Source organism: Schistosoma mansoni, chromosome 2 (genome assembly GCF_000237925.1).
Source record: "Schistosoma mansoni strain Puerto Rico chromosome 2, complete genome".
Taxonomy (NCBI): Eukaryota; Metazoa; Platyhelminthes; class Trematoda; order Strigeidida; family Schistosomatidae; genus Schistosoma; species Schistosoma mansoni.
The window spans coordinates 22,220,118-22,243,434 of record NC_031496.1 but is presented as its reverse complement, the minus strand read 5'-3'; the positions used below and the strand labels follow the sequence as shown (position 1 = coordinate 22,243,434).

Sequence of the window (23,317 nt, the reverse complement as noted above, 5' to 3'; positions counted from 1 at the left end):
TGAAAACATATCTTTTGCATTATCCTTAAAGTAATGCCATATTCGTTTGAAAGCTTTCCATTAGGAAGAATATGGAGATATGGTAGGACATCTTGAAGTTAACAAATATAATTTAATTTGATGTAGTGGGAATCATTTTTGTTCTGAGTTGCTGTCACGGTAAGATAAATTATATATGACATTGAATCTTGATTAAAATTTATCACATTTAACTTTGTTCACAACGAATCTAGATACACAAATTATGTTAATAGTTTGGTATACCATTCTTCATTTTCTGTATCTTTTAACGCAGTCCCTTACACTTAATACATATACAAAAACAATACTGCATATAGCATAGTGCATTATACTATAATTAGGAATAGTAGCCAAATAACTACCATTTTCCAAAATGATTGTAGATATCAATGGAGGCTTAAATGAATAAATTCACTTAGTATTGTTTATTTGAATCCTCCCGTTGATGGTCAGTCAGGAACTGGTCAGTCTCTAATTGGCGTATGTGCATACTGTGCGTATTGCCTCGATGAAGTCTGAATTCTTTGCTTACATGATTGTTTTAAAGATTTCCTAAGTAAAGTATGCCAATATATCAAATAAGGATATTGAAATTTGAAGCTTGACCAATGATAAAGCGGACTTTTCATTTGTAATTTATAACATACCTTTCTCAAATTCAAAAACTCTATGGAAACGTATCTATAATGATGAAACTTTAATGTTGATAACTGGTTCAATTAAAGAACTAAATGATTGCATATCATTTAGTTAATCAGAAATTGTTCACTTACATGATTCGAACTTTGAATAAATAAAGATATGTGTGATACATTTAGTAGATAAGCGTATCATTGTATCAGACGTAATAAGACAATATTTTTATAGTTTATTTCCAATAAACATGAGCTAACTTTGCAACGGTTATAAACTGATGCATTTTAATGAATCCCAAAGACAAGTTTATTTACCTTTTTAATGAAAATATAAACTATTCATGAATAAGCAATCATTATCACATAATTCTAAAGTACCGATGTGTACGTGGAAAGTAGTAAGACACACTGGATCTTTTTAAAACGATATCAATCTGAGGTTCACAAATCACGTATAAATATCGCTTTACATTAATATTTATTCGTAATACATCATCATGGGTATAATTGTGTCATTGTAAAATTCAAGTTGGTAATCCTAGTCACTATTCATTCCACACGAAAGCAAAATATATGAGGCACACTATTCAAAATTTATTTGATTCTCTGTAATTTTACAAATAATTAGAACAAATTTGATAGTATGGCAAGCAAAGATGGATAGTGGTTGGCAGTAGAATCCAGGACACGTGTTTCGTTCTATTTGGAACTCGTCAGCTGGATGTACCAGCATCTCAGAGTCGATGTTCACTCTGGAACTCGGACTCAGTACTCTCGCTACAAACGTCATCGCGTTATCCACTCTGCCACTGAGTCATGATAGCCACTTTCTTGTGCAGTGAGTTGAAGTTTAAATTCACTTGGTATTGTTGGTCTGATAGTACTTTTAAAAACTGTGCTTCAAAAACTGGAAATATCTCAGATCCAAACACATCATATTCCCAATGTGAACAGTCATACTCTAATCTTATATTTATTAATTTAAATAATTTCCTTTGAAAAATACACGACTAAGATCTTGAGCAGTTTTGGACTGATCTAATTTTATTCATTTATTTCTCCACAACTAGTTGCCTTTCTCATAATAATATTATACTCTGAAAATAATAATTACAGAATTCACATCAGTTTACAGGCTTGATCAATTTGATATAAATAGCAACATTTGATGTAGAGAACAAACATGTGATATAAGATTGTTTTATGTAAACTTGACATTGTGACTGATTCTGAAGCATATCACATCAAAACAACCAAACTTCTGTTAATCAAGTATTTCGAATGAACTACCTCGGACTAGTTAATCACTTCACAAGCTATCTTTTTCTGAATACCTTCAATGCCATAATAACCACCAACCGTGTCTATTCTTTCACTTTGCTGTAAGTCGATTAACTTGTGGCCGAAATCAAAATTTCTAACGGAGATATTCGAGGATAGCGAGTAATTCAGTTAACTGAATACGAGCGATGTCATAAGCTGTCGAAAAATAGATCTATGTGAAATTCATCTCTTTAATGAATCAGCCTCATTTATTTATAATAACATCCAATTGTAATTAAAAACTTGAGTTTTTCCAAATGACATTATTAGTAAAATGTGTAAAGTAACTCCCTCACACTTAGTCGTTCCGAAACTGTCTGTCTTTTATTACCCTCAAATTCTCGGTTCAGTAGATAATTTTATTGCTTACAAATTTTTCTGTGGCAAAAATATTTTGGAAGAGACTGGACAGAATAATACCAATAACTCACATGTATCGAATCATTGTATTGATTTTTACGAAACTGCATGCGGAGAGTGAGAAAAGAACAATCCTTTGTCAAATGATGAAGCTAGTTCAATCACTTTTCAAAAGATGGGAATGAACATTGGTAACTATTTCTGGAAGATAATTGGTAAGTCATAGTAAAATAATGCTATATTATAATTTGTGCTGATTTTTATGTCTTAACCCTTTGCCGAAATTTAAAATTTCATGCAAAGAGAAGCAAATTGTTTACAGATAACGTTTAAAATTATCTTGCAGAATCCGCGCAAGTAGGCAGACAGTCATGCTTCAACAAAACTGAAGGATCTGTAAACAAACTCAAACAAAATGTCAATCACTCAAGATATAGGTAGTAGCACATCTTGGACAGATAACTTTTGTTTGGGGGGAGGAACTCCTATCTTTTTCCCTTTACTGAATGTGGTACATCAATCAATATTGATATTGAATTATTCCCTGTAATATCATATAACACTTTTCGTACAGTATTGCATAAATAGCAAAATATCAAACTTCGAGATTTGTTTGAGGAACTCAACTTAAAAGTATATTATATAATCTTATTCGATAACAGAAAGGCTGTTTATCTAACTAATTATCCACTCAGATGTTTTGTTTTACTCTCAGGATTGATGAAATTATGTTCTAGTTAAAAGCAAGTGATGTGTGCTTTTGGAGTTAGATTGAATAGTATGTTGAGCTGAAAGATAATAAGCTAGGCAACATATCATTTGTCTGTTATCAGCGAATTGTATTTATATTCTATTTCAAAATGATGATCTACATGAGATACGAAAACTTTGGATCGTGTTAGAAAGTAAGCAAAGTTACTCTGAAGCTATTCAAATGATATAATTTATATCAGGCCACACTGTTTTAGTTGATTCTATACAGCTTTTTTATGCAATGTGGTAACCAGTCTAAATGATTAAGTATTGAATTCCTTGAAGTACATCAGTTCCTCAAAGTTGGATTCACGCATTGCGGACTAATGACTGATAGAGCCTTCTGTAATCCTCCTGAATTTGCCTAACATCCATAGTCCTTTTTGAGTATAAGATAATTCATCGAATGAATTCACTAGGATTATGATCATTTGACTCAGAACATATATATTACATGTATAAAGAATGATCATAATAGGATGAACCAGTTCCAGGTATTAATGTCTTATAATAAATCCTTCGTTTGTTTAAATTAAATATTCTTTGTTAATTCTCCATAATTTCATGTCAATAATTTACAATACTTCTAAGCGAACGGCTCCTTCCATAAAGAAGATCGACGCTTACAATCAGCTCGAGCATTTTACAAATCTTGCGTAAATAGTCAAAATTCAAACACAACACGTGATAGTCGTCATCATTTGATAGATATGTATTTTGGCGGATGGGAACTAATACCATCACTTACGACGAACATAAACAATACAAATAAACAAAAGCAAAATAACATGAATAACGGGCTTACCAATCTATTTCTACCACTATTACGTCAAACCGGACGTTCACCATTGTTTTCAATAAACATCGCAGAGGATATTCGTGCCGTTATTGTAAGCACTTCAACTATATATCTCATATCAAATATCTTTGCATTATATTCAATGTTTTTGAATCTATTAAAAACATCGGTAATACAAGCTAGAACTTGGCGTTGAAAGACTTACATCAAATAAAATTGGGATAGTGAAGAAACGCATTGTACTCAATTTATAGCAAACTTAAAATGATTGGCTACTTCTAATTATGACCTATAACCCAAACCAGAGTAAGAAATCCTGATGGAAAGGAAGTGTGTATCGAAGAAAATGAGTATGCTATGTATGCAATTTCATTAAAACTCGATTCTGGTATAATAAATATTGATATAATGTGCTAAGGAGCAATGGCACTTTAGTGATAAATGGCGTTCAAGGGAATCCACTATGGTAAACAAGAAAAACTAGTCTTTCGATCAATCCAACTCTATAATGAATTTTAGTCTACTAAGTAATATGATTTCGATGTATTCGTTGCAATATTTTACTGCAAATTTTGATAAACTAATAAACAGTTTCCAGTGTCACAGCTAGAGATTTAACGATATACGCACGTGAATAAATATTTGTGTTCAAACTTTGATAAATCAAATTATGTTTTAAATAGAGCGAGGACTAAATGTATGGTTTGCTGTATTACTAAGGAAAAGGATTCCATTAATTGAAAACCAAAATATAACCTGGACGACGGTTTGACCCAATTCTGTTATTCTTAACGGTGAATACTTACGTCACATTCTGAGAACTGAAGCCAAAACACATCATACTGATTTCAATGCGTATTTTATTGTTGTCTGACCTTCGATGTAGCGTGTAAACTGGTTCAAGTGAATAAAAGAATTTTGATATACTGTTCGCGAATTTAGCTGTTGAGGAGTTAAGTTTATTGGACCACAGATCTTAAAGATGGTTCTATATCGTATTGCGGTACTTAAATTAAAGCATTAACTAGAAACAATCACGTCAAAAAGTCTCCAAGAAATTACCGTGAGTAACTGGCCTGTAGCAGCTGTCCGTTGGACTCTGTGATGACAATCTCAGGTCGGTAAGATGTACAATAATTCAACTTCTTTACAAGGTCCATCAAGAAATACTCTTCCACGGTGTGGGCAGCCTGAAAGTGATATTAGCTCTCGAAGCCGTAGTAACAAACAAGACTAAGCAGGTCACATTCAAGTCTTTCCCACACTTCCTAATAACTTTCTTATCTCCACGACTAAGCCTTTTCACGTCTTTTTATCACCTTGCATCGCTAGGGCAAACGATTCGAGTAGACGGAACGTTATTCCTGGTCTCCTGAAACCACAATTTAAACTAAATATGGGAAATTTTAACGTCCGAACATTGTGCCAAATAGGTCAACAGGCTTCCTAAGCTCGAACTTTAGAATCTCGCGCAATTGATGGAAAGACACCTGGGCAGATCTTATGGTATCGTGTATCAAAGAACAGATAATGTTGACCATCTGTTGCAGCGGTGCTCAGATAACCACCTGATTCTTGCTTATACTTAAGGCATAAGGATAAACATCTTTTGCATGGCGACCCCCGAATTCTTCTCAGTTTTGAACCTAACTAGATCACATTTCTAACAGCTACCGATGGCGGGGCTCGATAGAAGATTGTCACTCATTCTGGAGCACATGTTTAGTTTCAGATCATGCTTTAGTCTGACCACGTATCTGTTTGCGTCTTATTGGACGTAAGGAAAACTCTGCAAGAAAGCTTCTCAGGGTTCTACTTAATGATGGCCAACCCAAGAATATATTTCAGGAACAAATAGGAAAACAGTTAGGCAGCCGTGTAAGTTGTGTTTGTCTCGGGACCGCGTGGAGTGACATCCAAAACCGAGGAAACAGCAGGGATATCTGCTAGTACGGTAAACTATAAGGTTAAGGAGAAACAGTGGATCTCACCAGCACTGATAGATGCTCAAAAACTAATCTCATCTGGCCCTAATCATAACGAAGATAAGAGTCATATTAAGCGCAGGCTTATAAGAAGCGGATGCAATGATCGCGAACAGTGGTGGGCAGCGAAAGCAAGAAAGTTGGAAAAGGCAGCTGCCATAAGCAACAGCATTCAAGTATTCAGACTTGGTAAAGAAATCAGTATTAAGAACCCAACTGTCAGCGAAACTATTCGGGAAAGAGATGGACGTATCATTCATTCTCTTTCCAGGAGATCGGACCAAAGGGTAAAACACACCAGGGTTCAGATCAACTGTCCTTCAGCAACATTATGGTTTCACACAATCCCTAGTTGACCTGTATGGCAAGCCAATGTAAGTCCATCAACTGTTTACGAGGTTCAAAAAGCTATAGATAATCTGAAGCCTGGGGGAGCAGCGGGCTCTGACAGGTTTACCCCTGAGATTTTTAAGGATGGGGGTCCAGTTGCAGCGAGATTGATTGAGGTCTCAAGTAAAATCTGGAAACTGGATGCAATTCCATCTGACTAATCTGAAACCATGATTGTGCCAGTTTGTAAGAAAGAACAAAAGTGTTCTTGTGACAATCACAGACGAATCAGTTTGGCTGATATAGTGTCTCAAATATAAGAAAACCAAACATTGAAGTAACTGCGGACATTCTTTACCTGCTATTCAAGAAGATTTGGGAAGAGGAACAAGTGCGGACCGACTGGGAAGAAGGATACTTTATCAAGATATCAAAAAAAGATTACTTACTTCCTACTTACTTCCGCCTGTTACTCCCAATGGAGCATAGGCCGCCGACCAGCTTTCTCCAACCCACTCTGTCCTGGACCTTCTTTTCTAGTTCTTTCCAGTTCTTGTTCATTCTTCTCATGTCTGTCTCTATTTCTCGGCGTAATGTGTTCTTTGGTCTTCCTCTTCTCCTTCGACCTTCAGGATTCCATGTGAGGGCTTGTCTTGTGACACAATTGGGTGATTTCCTCAAGGTATGCCCAATCCACTTCCAGCGCTTCTTCCTGATTTCTTCCTCCGCTGGAATCTGGTTTGTTGTCTCCCTAAGTAACTTGTTGCTGATAGTGTCTGGCCATCGGATCCGAAGTATCTTGCGTAGACAGCTGTTAATAAACACTTGTATCTTCTGGATAATGGCTTTCGTAGTTCTCCACGTCTCTGCCCCATACAGAAGAACTGTCTTGACATTTGTATTGAAAATTCTAACCTTGGTGTTGGTTGACAATTGTTTTGAGCTCCAGATGTTTTTCAGTTGTAGGTATGCTGCTCTTGCTTTGTCAATCCGCGCCCTCACATCTGCATCTGATCCACCGTGTTCATCAATGATGCTGCACAGATATGTAAAGATTTCCACATCTTCCAAAGCTTCTCCGTCAAGTGTAATTGGATTGGTGCATATTGTATTGTATCGGAGAATCTTACTTTTCCCTTTGTTTATATTGAGACCTACTGCTGCTGCTGCTACACTGGTCGTTTTCTCCTGCATTTGTTGTTGCGTTTGTGATAGAAGAGCCAGATCATCCGCGAAGTCTAAATCGTCAAGCTGCATCCTGCCTGTCCACTGTATCCCGTGCATTCCTCCAGATGTTGACGTCTTCATAATCCAGTCGATCACCAGGAGAAAGAGAAACGGTGAGAGTAGGCAACCTTGCCTAACACCGGTCTTTACCTCGAACGAGTCGGTGAGTTGTCCTCCGTGGACGATTTGGCAGTTTAGTCCATCATAGGAGTTCCGTATGATGTTGACTATCTTCTCAGGCACGCCGTAGTGTCGAAGAAGCTTCCATAGTGTCGTCCTGTCCACGCTATCAAATGCCTTCTCGTAGTCGATGAAGTTGATGTACAGTGATGAATTCCATTCGATTGATTGTTCCACAATGATACGTAGAGTTGCGATTTGATCTGTGCACGATCTATCCTTACGAAATCCAGCTTGTTGGTCTCGAAGTTGGGCGTCCACGGAATCCTTCATCCTGTTTAACAATACTCTGTTGAAGACTATTCCTGGTATTGAGAGGAGAGTGATGCCCTTGTAGTTGTCGCACTTGCTCAGATCGCCTTTCTTTGGTATCTTGATCAAAAGTCCTTCTTTCCAGTCTGTTGTTACATGTTCTTCGTCCCAAATCTTACCGAAGAGGATGTGGAGTATCTTGGCAGTTGCTACTACATTTGCTTTCAGTGCCTCTGCCGGGATGTTGTCTGGTCCCGCTGCTTTGCCACTCTTGATTTGTCTAATGGCCATGCTGATCTCTTCAATTTTTGGTGGGCCAATATCGATTGGGAGGTCTGTGGGTGCTGCTTCGATGTTGGGTGGGTTCAGTGGAGCTGGTCGATTCAAGAGTTCCTTGAAGTGTTCTACCCACCTGTTTCGTTGTTCTTCAATATCGTTGATTACTTTGCTTTCCTTGCTTTTCACTGGTCTTTCTGGTTGACGGTAATTTCCAGCAAGTTTCTTTGTTGTATCATACAGTTGTCTCATGTTTACCTCTCTTGCAGCCTTTTCCGCTGTCATCGCTAAGTCTTCCACATATTTACGTTTGTCGGTCCTGATGCTCCTCTTCACTTGCTTGTTTGCCTCTGTGTATTCGGCTTGTGCCTTGGCTTTTTCTGCTCTTGTTCGGCTGATATTGATTGCTACCTTCTTGTTCCTCCTTGCTTCAATTTTATCCAGTGTACCAACAGTGATCCATTCCTTGTGATGGTGCTTCTTTTGGCCCAGAACCTCCTGACATGTTGAAACGATTGCCTCCTTGATACCTTTCCAGCTGCTCTCTATGGTGGTTCCCTCTCCATTGAGTGGGTCATGAAGGGCCTCGAACCTGTTGCTGAGGGCTATGTTAAATTCGTTGAGTTTGTCAGCATCTCGAAGAAAGTCCGTGTTAAACTTTTGTGATGTTGTCCGCGCCATTGTCCAGTGCTTCTTGAGTTTTAGTTTCATCTTGGTGACCAGCAAATGGTGATCGGATGCTATATCAGCTCCTCTTCTGGTTCTCACATCCTCCATCGTCCTCCTGAACTTTTTGTTGATACAGACATGGTCGATTTGATTTTGTGTAGTGTGATCCGGTGAAATCCAAGTGGCTTTGTGTATGTTTTTGTGTGGGAATATGGTGCCACCTATGACCAGTTTATTGAAGGCACATAGGTTTGCAAATCTCTCACCATTTTCGTTCCTTCCTCCCAGTCCATATTGTCCCATGACGTCTTCGTATCCAGTGTTGTCCTTTCCAACCTTGGCATTGAAATCTCCCATTAGAATGGTCAGGTCCTTGGTTGGGCACTTCTCGAAGATTGACTGCAGCCTATCGTAGAATTGGTCTTTAGCGTCTTCATCGTAGTCGTTGGTCGGCGCATAGCATTGGATGATGTTCATTGTAATGCCCTCTCTCTTTGTTCTGAAGGAGGCTTTGATGATCCTCGGTCCATGGGATTCCCATCCTATAAGTGCATTTTGTGCTTTTCTAGACAGCATCAGTGCCACTCCTTGTGTATGTGGGGCATTTTCTTCTTCATGACCGGAGTATAACAGAAGTTTCCCTGAAGACAGTCGTTGTTGTCCAACCTGCGTCCAATGTGTTTCACTGATTCCAAGCACTTCCAGGTTGTATTTCCTCATTTCCGCAGAAATTTGGAAGACTCTGCCGGTCTCCCACATTGTCCGGACATTCCATGTACCTATAAACATTGTCGCTCTGGTTGTAAGAAGGTGCATCGGCCTCATGACTTCTGAATGAACTCGGTTTTCATCATGAGACGTCATTTTTCTTTCTACTCCCAGGGCAGAGTTTGAATGGTTTGAATGATTTTTTCTGGTTAGCGTTTTTTTAGCGAGTTGATTTTCTACGGGATGAGGTCGCTAACCCCATGCCCAACCCTCCTCCTTTACCCGGGCTTGGGACCGGCAGTAGCCCCTGGAGGAGCTACAGGCAGAGTTATCAAAAAACGATAGTTCTGCGCAAATGTGAGAATTAGAGAGGCATCAGTTTGTTATCGGTACCAGGAAATGTTTTTAACAGAGCTCGGTCGAACCGGATGAAAGACGCAGTAGACGCTCAACTTCGAGGTCGATAGGCTTCATTCCGTAAGGATCGGTCGTGCATAGACCAGATTGTGACACTACATATCATCGTTGAACAATCAGTTGAGTGGAACTCATCACTATGCGTTAACGTCATTGACTATGAGAAAGCGTTTGACAATGTGGACTGGAGACTACCATGGAAACTTCTTCGGCAATATGGAGTTCTTCAGAAGATTGTCAACATTATCCAGAACTGAAGCGATGAACTACAGTGCAAAGTCATGCATGGAGGACAGCATACAGACGTATTTCCAGTAAGAATCGGAGTCAGAAAAGGCTGTCTACTCTCCCGCTTCCTCTTTCTTCTGGTGATTGTCTGGATTATGAAGACTTTTTCATGTGAAGGGAAACATGGGATACAATGGACACCTCAGAATTAATTAGATGATTCGGACTTCACAGATGACCTAGCCCTTCTATCTTATATAGACGAACAACTACAGATGAAGACAGCAAATGTAGCAGAAGCCTCTGCATCCATAGCCCTCCAAATTTACAAAGAAAAAAGAAAGATTCTCAAATACAATACGGAGAACACCAACCCAATCACACTTGATGGCGAAACTCTGGAAGAGGTGGAAACATTCAAGTACCTGGGGAGCATCGTTGATAAACAAGGGGGATCGTATGCAGATGTAAAGGCAAGGATTGGCAAAACAAGGGCAGCATTCCTACAACTGAAGAACATACGGAACTCAGAACAACTGTCAATGAACTTCAAAATGAAATCTTGAATACGAATGTCAAGACAGTTCTATTGAACAGAGCTGAAACTTGAAGAATTACTACATCCATTGTCAAGAAGGTACAATTATTTACAGACAGTTGTTTACGCAAGATGCTCATTATTCGCCGAACGGATACTATCAGCAACAGTGATTTATGGTAGGGGACAAATCAGCTCTCAGCTGAAGAGGAATTTAGGAAAAGACGTTCGAAGTGGATAGGACATACATACAGTGTGCATCACGAGGCAATCACTAACTTCGAATCTGTAAGGGAACTGGTAATATAGAAGGACAAAGAACCCATTACTCCGCGAAATAAAAGCAGATATGAAGAGGATGCAAAAAATCTGGAAAGAACTGGAAAGAATTGCCGAGGACAGAGTTGGATGGAGAATGCTGGTGAGCGGCCGATACTCCCCCATGAGGGGTATTAGGCGTAAGTAAGTAAGTAATGATACTTCGACGTCTAACTGAAGCTCATGAAGAGCAGACTAGAGAAAAGCAGGCTGGTTTTCGACCTGAACGTGGTTGTACAGACCAAATATTCACTCTGCTTGAGGCCTTAGAACAACGAGACATATCAAGACGTCCCAAGAAAGTATTGTTTCTCGACCTCAAGGTCGCAAATGACTACGCTGATGTAAGCTTCCACGACAGTGTTTGTCACTGGAAGGAGTACCAAAGAAGCATATAAACTTTATGAAGGCTCTCTACTCGAACACAACTGGTCTAGATAGAGCTTATGGCAAACTGTCATCGGAATCGATTACCTCAATTGGTGTCCGCTGTCACCATTCTTTCTTAACTTTGTCGTTGAAACGCTTTTAGAGATAACACTTTCACCATCAACATCTCTCATATTTCTGAAATGAAAATAATTTTTATGTTCCTATTATTTCCTAAAGTCTAGACTTTCACCCAACTTATTTTTATACTTGATTTCACAGAACACTTAGATGTAGTTTCTTCCTATGAATCTATAAACTCAGTCGTTTATTAAATCTATACAATTACGGTTTTAAGGTTTTAGTAAAGTACATGGTCGAAAAGAGATTTACATCACTGAGTGTCTTCTTCTTTACTTACGCAACTTAATTCTGATCACCTTTTTACATGAGACCCGTAAATAGTTTTGCTGAAATCTGCTTGGATACTAAATTACACTTTCTAGTAGCGAATACACGTAATAAATCATGAGCATGTAATGAAAATACTCTCAATATATCTAAAAAACAGGAAATGAAATATTTTACACGTACGGTTTCAGTCAAAACAAATGTAATATAATTCAGACCGTTAAATTATAATTTCTAGTGGTGAATACACGTAATACATCATTGTAAATCGATGTGTAATTCCATCGAAATATAATGGAACTTTTAAGAGAAATAAAATACTCTCAATGTATCTTAGAAACAAGGAAATATATCAAAATGAGCAAATTTTTTACATGCATGGTAACAGCGAAAACAGGTTTAATAAAATTCAGACCGTTAATACATGTCTTATGTAGTACACACTTTAATTGAATATCTAAATAACCACAGAAATGTATTTTGAAATTCTTATCTCATCAGAATTCACCTGGTCAGTTAGCTTTTCATCCAGATTTACCGAAGGTAAATTTTAAATAAGACTAAAAATTATTTATTCAATAGGTAATTCAATGAAAGTTTCTGATTTCTATCCCATTTCGATATAAATTAAATGTCAGAATATTCTTAAATATTGACACTCAAATGTTTCATTCAGCCGAATGAATAATACCACGTATTTACTTAAATTAGTTCTTGATGTCAAAATTATAGCCTTTGAATGAACTTACGTTCTATGTATCACGGCAGTCAGTATAATTTAGACGTTTTCGTCTACGGCGTGCCTGAGAAGATAGTAAATATCATACGGAACTCCTATGATGGACTAAACTGCCAAATCGTCCACGGAGGACAACTCACCGACTTATTAGAGGTAAAGACCGGTGTTAGACAAGGTTGCTTACTTTCACCCTTTCTCTTTCTCCTGATGATCGACTGGATCATGAAGACGTCAACATCTGGAGGAAAGCACGGGATACAGTGGACAGGCAGGATGCAGCTGGACGATTTAGACTTCGCGGATGATCTGGCTCTTCTATCACAAACGCAACAACAAATGCAGGAGAAAACGACCAGTGTAGCAGCAGCGGCAGTAGGTCTCAATATAAACAAAGGGAAAAGTAAGATTCTCCGATACAATACAATATGCACCAATCCAATTACACTTGACGGAGAAGCTTTGGAAGATGTGGAAATCTTTACATATCTGGGCAGCATCATTGATGAACACGGTGGATCAGATGCAGATGTGAGGGCGCGGATTGACAAAGCAAGAGCAGCATACCTACAGCTGAAAAACATCTGGAGCTCAAAACAATTGTCAACCAACACCAAGGTTAGAATTTTCAATACAATGTCAAGACACTTCTACTGTGTGGGGCGGAAACCTGGAGAACTACGAAAGCCATTATCCAGAAGATGCAAGTGTTTATTGACAGCTGTCTACGCAAGATACTTCGGATCCGATGGCCAGACACTATCAGCAACAAGTTACTGTGGGAGACAACAAACCAGATTCCAGCGGAGGAAGAAATCGGGAGGAAGCGCTGGAAGTGGATTGGGCACACTTTGAGGAAATCACCCAATTGTGTCACAAGACAAGCCCTCACATGGAATCCTGAAGGTCGAAGGAGAAGAGGAAGACCAAAGAACACATTACGCCGAGAAATAGAGACAGACATGAGAAGAATGAACAAGAACTGGATAGAACTAGAAAAGAAGGTCCAGGACAGAGTGGGTTGGAGAAAGCTGGTCGGCGGCCTATGCTCCATTGGGAGTAGCAGGCGTAAGTAAGTGTGTAAGTACAGTTAATTGTAAATTCACTTATCAGTACTTCCTTACATTATAACTTATCTCTTTTTATCTGACATACGATATATACTCATAGTCTGTAATCCTAGTATTAACTCGAATAATACATAATAATTATATGCTCCGGCGAGACTTAACTACATGGACGAACTTTGAACGAATTTTAAATGACCTTGGGAAATATTAGCCAATCAGAAGACAGTTAGTGTACAGCAAAAATGTATTATACAAAACTCAAAAATTAAAAGGGTATACTGTTCTTTTACATGACTCAAAAACTTCTCAAGGTCAGATATGGGTTCAGAAGTTCTAAAATCTTAGTGCATACGGTACAGGAACACATCCATATGGCTCCATAGTAGTCGACCTCTGAAACCATGATAAAGTCTCAACAATTCTATTAGCCTCGACCACATAGCTTCAATGTTGTTGGAATATTGGTATGATTTAGGGTTTAAAGTTAGAGTTAAGGTTTAGGGTTATGGTTTGGGGTTCAGGATGGGATTACATATTATTGACGACCTTTGAGCGACGCTGGAGTGACTCTGAGAGTGTCAATATAATAACCTGTGTGAAGAAGTCAAATTATGATTTCCAGTTCATGGTTAAGCCTAGGAATTATACTTAGGGTTTTCATCACGAACTGACATCAGCTATAATGCCAAAACTCTATTTGTCCAAATGGATAATTGAATTTCACGCCAAAATCTCATGATCACTTCTCTTGTAGACGCTGAATTATCACGTCTTCCCTAAAATCCGTTGTAAACCTACCGTATGCAAGCATCAGGTACAGAACTTAGCGCCGTAACCTTGAAAATCCGCGAAAGCTTCTGATTGGCTCAGCAGTATAGTTTAGTCTCGCCGATAAATCTCATCAGCTTTCAGGCCTACTAAAGGGTCAAAGTCCGTAACCTCTAAGACTGATGACTCAGTACCTTAAATGATAAACCTTTATCTTTTGAACCCTATGCTAACTATCCACAAGTATCACTAACACTACTTGATTCTCCATGTAACAACCCCTCTACCTCTTCAAGCAGTATGCCAACGGTAAGACTAGTTGACATAAAAAGCAAAATGACCACGTGCATCAAAAAGTCAACACAGTCAACCAGACAACATGCTTTACTTAGGCCTAGATCCAATATACCAAAAACCAAGAAGTTTAACTTTATCTCACGCATATGAAAATGTTGATCGATATAGTACTGATATTCGTCCGTTACAAAACTCCGTAGCCGAAATAAACAGTGGACTTACCGACTAGCACCCCTCTGCAGTGAAGATTGTAACTTCTTTAACAATTTGATCTTGCCTGTAAACCGGCATGTCTCATGTAACAAACTGTTGTTTGAGAATAAATCATCATTATTTTTAGAACTATGTCACCTGCTTATTCTAAGTCGAATAGTGAACCCTCTGGTAGGAGATCAATTTCCGAAAATTCAGTCCAAGAGAGTGTTATTTCCAGCATTAGGTCTATAATGAAGTTAAACGAAAATGTGGATAGTGGATAACCTCGTCGAACACCACTTGAGGTTGTAAAATCAGATGACAGTTCGCCATAAGCTCTCACTCGACTGGTAGTGTTCGAGTAAAGAGCCTTCACAAGGTTAACGTACTTCTCAGATACACCTTTCAATGACAGAACCTCTCGGTCTACACAGTTCAAATGCTGCTTTTAAGTCAAGAAAAACTATCATTGTCTGACGCCGATGAACATGTCTGTGCTCTAAAACCTGACGTATAGTGAATATGTGGTCGATGCAGCCACGAACAGGTCTGAAGCCAGCCTGATTTTCTCGTGTTTGCAGTTCACGAGTCTTAGTTAGGCGCCCGATAATTATTAAGGCTAGTATTTAAGATGGTATATAAGTCAGAATAATCCCTCTATGGTTATCACAGGATGATTTTGACCCCTTCTTATATATTGGCACAATCAGTTATTGTGACCAGTCGGATGGGATTACGTCCAACTCCCAGATTTTAGCTAGAATATTAGTCAACCTAGTAGCTAAAATTGGACCACCATATTTAAAGACCTCTGGAACCAATCCATCAGGACCAGCTGCTCTTCTTCGCTTCAGATTAGTTATAGCTTTTTGAACTTCAGATAGAGTCGAGGGGCTCAGTTCAATGTTTCATTCAGACTGTCTGGGAGTAGTGGGTAGTTGTTCAGTAGCCGAAGGCCAGCTGAACTGCTCCTTAAAGTGTTCCGCTTATCGTTCTAAACATCTGGGCTGAGAGCAGATATAGGTCCCGTCTTTTTCGGAGATCGTTTCACCTATACTTGACTTATTAATTCCGGTTTTTTTCATCAGACTGAAGAGTTGCCTGGTGTTGCCTACAACCGTTGCTTTTTCCATCTATTTTGCCTTCGTTGCCCACCACCTCTCGCGATCTTTCCTTGGACTTTTAGTCAACCTACATTTGATTTGTTTACGCTCTTCGTCGTGTTCAGAGCGTGATGGATGAGTTTACGCAAATCCATCAGTGAAATAGACTTGGAAGAAATCCATTAGTCTTTTGGAACCCCATGGTTTAAATTACTAATAGATGTGACTGCGGTTTCCACAGCTGTTCGTATGTCTTTCCACGCAGCATCTGGGTCCGTCTCGTTTACAGAACTGCCTAGATGTGAACTCAGTTGTTCTTGGAATTTAAATTTGGATTTCTCGTCCTCCAGTTCAATCCTAATGGGTCTTCTTAGTATAGTTTTCCTGCGTCTAGTGAGGCGCTGACAAATGCGTGCTCGAATGAAAGCGTGATCAGAGTCTAAACAAGTATTCCAATACGAGCGACAATCTTCTATCGAGCCTCTCTAACGATGACTAATGGCAATGTGGTCTATTTGAGTCCATCGTTGGTTTGGTGCAGGTGGTCCCCATGTTAGACGATGTTTCTCCTTATGTTTAAAATTAGTGCTTGCTAAAAATAAACGATTGTCTGAGCATAGTTGCAACAGACTATCACTATTATCGGTTCGTTGAGCCGGAATACTAAAACACCCACCTAAATGTCTTTCTGTTTGATTTAAGCTGCCTACCTGGGCATTAAAGTCACCCGCTACGACTGCTATGTTTGAACGCTTAGCTTTCTGAAGAAGCTAAGAGAGCTTTCTGTAAAAGTCATCTTTCACTTCATCATGGCTGCAGTCAGTGGGAGCGTAGGCAGAAACGACGAAAAGGCAACGACGTGTGTCCCTGTCCTTCCGAGTTCTTACGGAGCCATTTAGCCGGACAGCACACAGACGACTGTTAACGGAGATCCATTCTAGTAGTGCTTGTTTCGCCCTCGTACTAAGCGTTATGCGTACACCTGCAAGTCCACGAGAACGAGTCATTTGGTCTCCAGATACACGGAGAGTGAATTTCGTTGACTGTCTATTTTGGCGAGGTGAGGTCAAGTGAATGACCACACTAGGATCCTGTATGCGTGTTTCGTAAACACAGCATACATCGGTGGTACGTGATCCTAGGGTCTTAGCCAAGGAGGCCTGTTGACCGATTTGACTTAGGGTATGTACGTTGAAGGGTCAAATGTGTAGTTTGGAGCGAGGTTTTAGTAGACCTGGGACAGCGTTTCGCGCACTAGAATCGTTGGCCATGGTGACACTTGAGGAGGAAACCGGAACAGGAAGTTTAGTGTTGAAAGTCAAGGTAGAAGGAATAGTAGGAAGTGAAGAAGGAGATTGATTATGAATTCAGTGGTCTTGAGTGCTGTTAGTAGTATGAGGGCAGTTATCAATTCCCGGTTTCCCACACCGTGGAAGGGTTCCTCTAGAAGTGCCTGAAAAAGAAAATTGGGTTAGAAGTGGTCTTAATGACCTGAGAGCGTGACCGCAGTGCCCAAGGGACAACTGCTTGTGGTCGGTCACACACGATCTTTTGTGGGTAATTCTCGTGTTAGCTCCGTAATTGTCGAACCCTTACCGTCCGAGACGGATATCCGTGGGATAAAGCAAGGTGTCCAATTTTAGTGTCGACCTTTTCTAACCCCACCCCTCCTTGTGGGAAGGCAGCATCGCAGTTATGCTGGTTATCTGAAGGAAAAATCTTACTGTTTTTACACTTCTGTACTATCAGCAGCACGACTTCGCCTTCGGACCTTCGGTTCGCTGCTTTTAGTCTTATCGCTCTTTAACCGACCTGTCTGGTATGGTAGGACCTTGAGGAACGATTGTTCCAGCCAGTATAGCTCGATTGGTTCATCACGATAGGCAAACCCGACACCACGTTAAAGTAGCAGCAGCGGTCAAGCCTTGCATACATTATGCAGAATGGTCCTTACCTCTTTTGGTTGGTTATCCCTATCTTTATTTTAAAACCTCCTCTTCACAATAACTCACTTATTCGCTTAACAAATTTCTCTGCTTGATCGCAAGTGGAAAAGGATACCAAACAGTTATCAACATGAAAATTGTTCTCGGAAGCGTCTACGACATGGCAATCATAGCCAACAGAGAGAATGTTTGGGCTGTCTTATTCAGGGATAAGTTCGCATGAAACGGCGGTGATGTTGCTCCATATGGATGAGAGGCCATTTGAAACTCGGATGCTTCCTTCGATATGTCTGCATCCTGCCACCATTGAAATCTTAAAGCTCCTCGACCACATTCAGGGACCTTCACTTGCATGAACATTTCCTCGACGTCCGCACAGATGGCAACCGCCTCCTTGCGAAAACGCAATAATATACAAACTAGCTAAGCTGTGGAGTCAGGGCCTTGATAAATCATATCATTCAAGTAAACCCCTGCAAATTTAGCGGTACAGTCCAGTATCACTGTCGGGATTCCTGTCTTTTTTGGATTTAACACTGCGTGATGAGGTACATACCAACGAGGACGATAAGCTAAACTCAACTGTATTCAGGGACCTTTTGTGCATAACATTTAGTAAAATAACTTTCAATACTTCTGGCATATCTGGAGTGTAGGGTCTTATCATTCAACAATTTTCGCTTCAAACTCAGTAATCTGCTGAACGCTACTTCATAGTTTCACATTTTTATGTTTGAAATCGTTTTCCATGGTATCGAAACTACAAAATGATCACTGTCGAAGAACGTACCCTTTTCCACAATCTCTGTGGTTCCTTGGTCTTCTACTGATGGTGACGTATCGCTTGAATAGACATCGGCAAACTCCACATCATAGAGCTTACGTAATTGGCCTTCTAATGTCTGCACCATACTTGTATAATTAACAACTCTTTTCTTGAAGCCCGAGAATGATGCAAGTCCACAGACGGTCTACTCGATCACAGTTTTTCACGGTGTACGGATTTTCGCTGCCACCCAACCGTTGGTCAAGTACCCAATAGGCTTGCGAAACGTCACAATCAATCAGCAATAGGACTTCGCCAGAATCTAGAATATCTAAGGGCACATCACCTAAATGTGGCCACTTGACTACGCTGCTCAATACTGACTTCGTCGGCTTATGCCGTGGTATTCGCAAAACAACCAGAGCTCCTTCAGTCGTAAAATCATCACACTGATCTAAAGAATATATTTCAAAAGGCGCCTTTGTGACCCATTCGTTCTGTTACCTGCTACATTTTGAACTACTACTGACGCATGATCCTTCTTTAGCCCGAGCGACCTCAGACAGTCTGACCTCATCAATGTTACATTAGAGCCATTATCCAAGAGTGCACAGCCTACAATTTCAAGATTCCCCGATCTTAACCGCACGGGGATCATTCCCAAACACACATGACCATCTAAGGATTTAGTAAATCCACAACAGTTTTCCGCACTGGGTTTTCCATCTGAGCCGCTGACTGTCGAATTATTGTGCAATAGTGGAAGATGTCTCTTTGTACATTTGCCGACGGTACAACGCTTCCTCAATCTACATTCGTTAACCTTATGTCCCAGCTTAAGACACATGAAGCAGATACCCCTGCTCATAACGTGAGATCATTGCCTTTCCACCCTAAGCGCTAAAACGCGTGGGCATTTATCAACAGCGTGGTTGTCAGAACATATACCACACTTAGCGCTCACGGTAAAGCATTACACTGCCCTGATAACGAATGATTCGAATGATTCGCCCTCATGATACATCCCTTTTTTCGGACGTTCCGCTAACCGTCCAAATTTGCTTGTGACCACTCTTGCGCGGGCTGTTACAAGCTTGATAAGCTCAGCAAAAGTAGGTTCTTTATCATCCCCAGTCAACCTATCTACTAGTTCTGCCCACTTCACTTGCATGGATTGAGGCAAAAGCCTCACCAATCTTTCCAAAATGACCAGAGAATTTAGATCTGCGGTATAATCCATCTCTATCGAAACAGTAGCACAATTTTCGATTTTTATCGACATGTTCGACAGATATTCCGCGTTATTATAATCAAAGTATAAAGCGTTGAACAAGTCCTCCAAAGTTTGACGGGTTATTAGGTTGGCCTGTCCAAACAAACGTTTCAAAATTTCCCTGGCTCTCTTATAACTAGCGACAGCATCCATCACGACACAACCTCCAATTGCTGCTTTCGCCTTACCCTTACAGTAGTGTATCAAGTGGAGCAGATGCTGACTATCGTCACTGACTATCAATGCGACTTAAGTCTCAGACTGTCTTATAAACTTCCAACACTGTTTTGGTTGTTCATCAAAATAACTCAATTTAACCTTTGGTAATTCTAGACCAACTAAAGGAAGTTTGAGCATGGCATTCTGCTTTGGTATCTCGGTTCCTCGCTTTTTATCTGACCTAGGATTTTCTACCTCATCTGCTATTAAATCACAACTAGAACCATAATAAATGACCCTAACTGTGTCTGAACCATGAGACATAAAGACATCGGAAGGCACTTGCTTTGTGCAAAGAGATCCGTCGCTTAATTGAGTTCCACCTGCACCAAGGAACTTGGAAATCGACTTCCTTTGACGAATTTTCGGGATCCCGAACGATGCGACCGAACGTCTTCCCAAACCAAAATTGAAATGTACGAAGAGTTGGCCAAACATATTCAACCAATCGATATTTGTTTAGAACTATAAAATCCAAAATTCGTATGGGTGAAGAATAACTGTCTGGATGTAAAGACGCTTGTGCACTTCAATCGAAGTGGGAAGAAGGTGATTCGGGTAACAACGGTTCTAAATTTCATCACAATTGCAAATGTATAATTTTACTCAAACAAATATTATCACTCAGTTATTCAATCAATAATTGATCCCACAACAATCGAACTAAATTACAATAAATAGACAATTTGATAGGAAGTAAAGGAAATTACTGAACTCTCCTAAAAATAGGTGTGATTCTATCCTTTTTGGATAGATCAAGTAAAAATCAGTTCAAAATGTTGCTTTACAACACAAAGTGTTTCCAATTCTGGGAAAGTGCTGCAATTCACAACCAAAATGCACGATCCCAGTCAACTCAAGCAACACTTTCAAAGAGGAAACAATCGGTATGGCTGCCGCCAAGATAAACTATCAATTAAGACGACATAGATACAGTTCAGGAAGAAACATAGAAACTCGGTAAAAGCGACAGAAAAAAAGACAAAACTATTATGAAATGAAACGTTACAATCTCAAATGTCATCAAAATTATTAACAATAATGTACAAATAAGGAAACCATTAGGAAACAAGTTGCAAATGTATGCATAGAGGGATTTTCACCCACGAAACCTTTCAAAATGGATCTTACAGCGCTAAGCGATTAGAAGACTCTGCATCGTGTCATTTCTTCCACAAACAGAACTATGTCATCCACATATTCTAATTCAACAAGTAAATCTCCTTGTAAAACATCAACTCCTGGAAATTCAGACGATGAAATTGTCATATCTAAAAGCATGTTCTTCCACAAAAATAAATAAACGTGTAGAATGCAGACAATTCTGAGGAAAATCACGTGAACTGACAAATTCGGACGACAGTTAGCCATAAGTAATATTAAAGTACAGAGACTGTACACGGTTAACATCTAAGCAATACTGAAGCTAATGTTCTAGACATTACACTACTTAAACTGATTTCTCTGTAGTTGTTACTCCAGGTGACTGCGAGTGTGACCATAAACAAAGATCGTTAAGCAATGAAATTGTGCGAAACGTACTTAAGAACAAAAAACCATGGTGGTCGAAGCGCAATTAAGATTTAGAAACGGCAGCTGGTTCCGATAACTACCGAAAGCTCTTTCAACTCATTTGAGTCAATGAAAACCAGAAGTCTTGTGTCAGTGAAACAAACTGTGAAGTTGATATAATTGTTCAAACCTGCTAACAGATATGCACAATCTTTGTCGAACTAACTGTATAACGTTTTTAATAACAGATGAGTAAAATAATCTGAAAAGTACTATTTATCCGACGATGTACACTGTTTTCAGCCTTTTTATTAATTCATTTAAATGTCAATCGTGAGTGATGTATCTAAAAATTGCGCCACGTTATTCTACATAAGAAATGTCCATATTCACAGAGACGTTTTTACTCTTGATACTTAATTCACGAGATAGAATAAATAAAGAATTGTGCTAACAATCATGACGAATGGATTATACGGTATGTAACTAATTATCAAGCCAATGTATATGACACCATCACCTACAGAAATCTTGATAAGTTCAGTGCAATTAGAGACTTGGAACTTGTTCAATCACATAACACAAGATACCTATCATTCGAAGTCAGAAAATATATTTCGATAACATTAAAGTGTCTTCTGAACATTATTTATGAGACACTTAAAGATTGAGTTTATTTACCCTCACATTATCGCTGTGGAGTAACGCCTTTCCTCAACACGTTCACTATCTTCAATAATTCAAGTCGCAAATGGAAACGTATTGAGATATTTAGCTGCCTAAAAAGACAAAAGATGACCTGGGAATTTTCGTAGAACAGAGTCAGCAATAAAGTTTTGTCATTTCCTCGTACATTTGTGTAGTGATGTATCCTACAAATTCTTTTACATGTATCAGTTACTGAAACAACTTGAACATCACACTAATTGTGATTATGGATGCCCTATACCTGCTCATAACTTTTCAATAACTAACAATTACCTATCAGCTCCTGAGTAGGAAACTAGATGTCTGAAGTGATATTTCTGAACTCTTTTACATTTTCTCTGCTATTGGTGGTTGTATAGAAACCTGAAGTTTGTAAATTATCTGCATAAAATATACGCATCTTATTTAAAGCGTATTGAAATGTTTGTCCAATACTTGTACTTGGTTGAGATGGCATTAGTTGCACATAAGTTATCAAGTGTGAATGGTAAAGCACGGAAGATTAGTCTTTCAAGACAAAATGATTAAAAATACCTTAAACAATTTACATCCGTCTAGGTAGTTCTGGATTGTATATATGATGAAGGCTTCAGTAGTATGGAGAAGGAGACTGACACTCACATTCAGGTTCCTACTAATACTGTAGATAACTTTAAATGTTCAATGTGTTTCTAGAAAATAAAGCTTCATGACAAGGCGTTCTGTTAATTCTTGTTTTACAGATCCAATGACGTCTTTTTTCTGTCATACAGGTTACTGTTCTTTAATCTTGTGGAAGTAACATGGTATAACAAAGAGCTTCACCAACATGTGTATAAGTATTTCAATGAGTGACCACTTCGGTAATTTTTATAGTATTTATTCAATCTTCTCATGGATGCCATTGACTTGTTTTAGTATGTTGTTTAATTTTGCCATAGCATTC

General features: G+C 39.1%; 1 protein-coding gene across 1 annotated transcript; it reads left to right on the top strand.

Annotated features, from left to right (window-relative positions):
• Window positions 1-2,514: 2,514 nt before the first annotated feature.
• On the top strand, window positions 2,515-22,920 carry Smp_170490 (hypothetical protein; the record flags this gene model as incomplete). Its single annotated transcript, XM_018796097.1, has 4 exons — window positions 2,515-2,554; window positions 3,684-3,982; window positions 12,271-12,342; window positions 22,804-22,920. 4 exons carry the CDS (start codon window positions 2,515-2,517, stop codon window positions 22,918-22,920), a joined length of 528 nt encoding a protein of 175 aa, XP_018650344.1.
• Window positions 22,921-23,317: the final 397 nt, after the last annotated feature.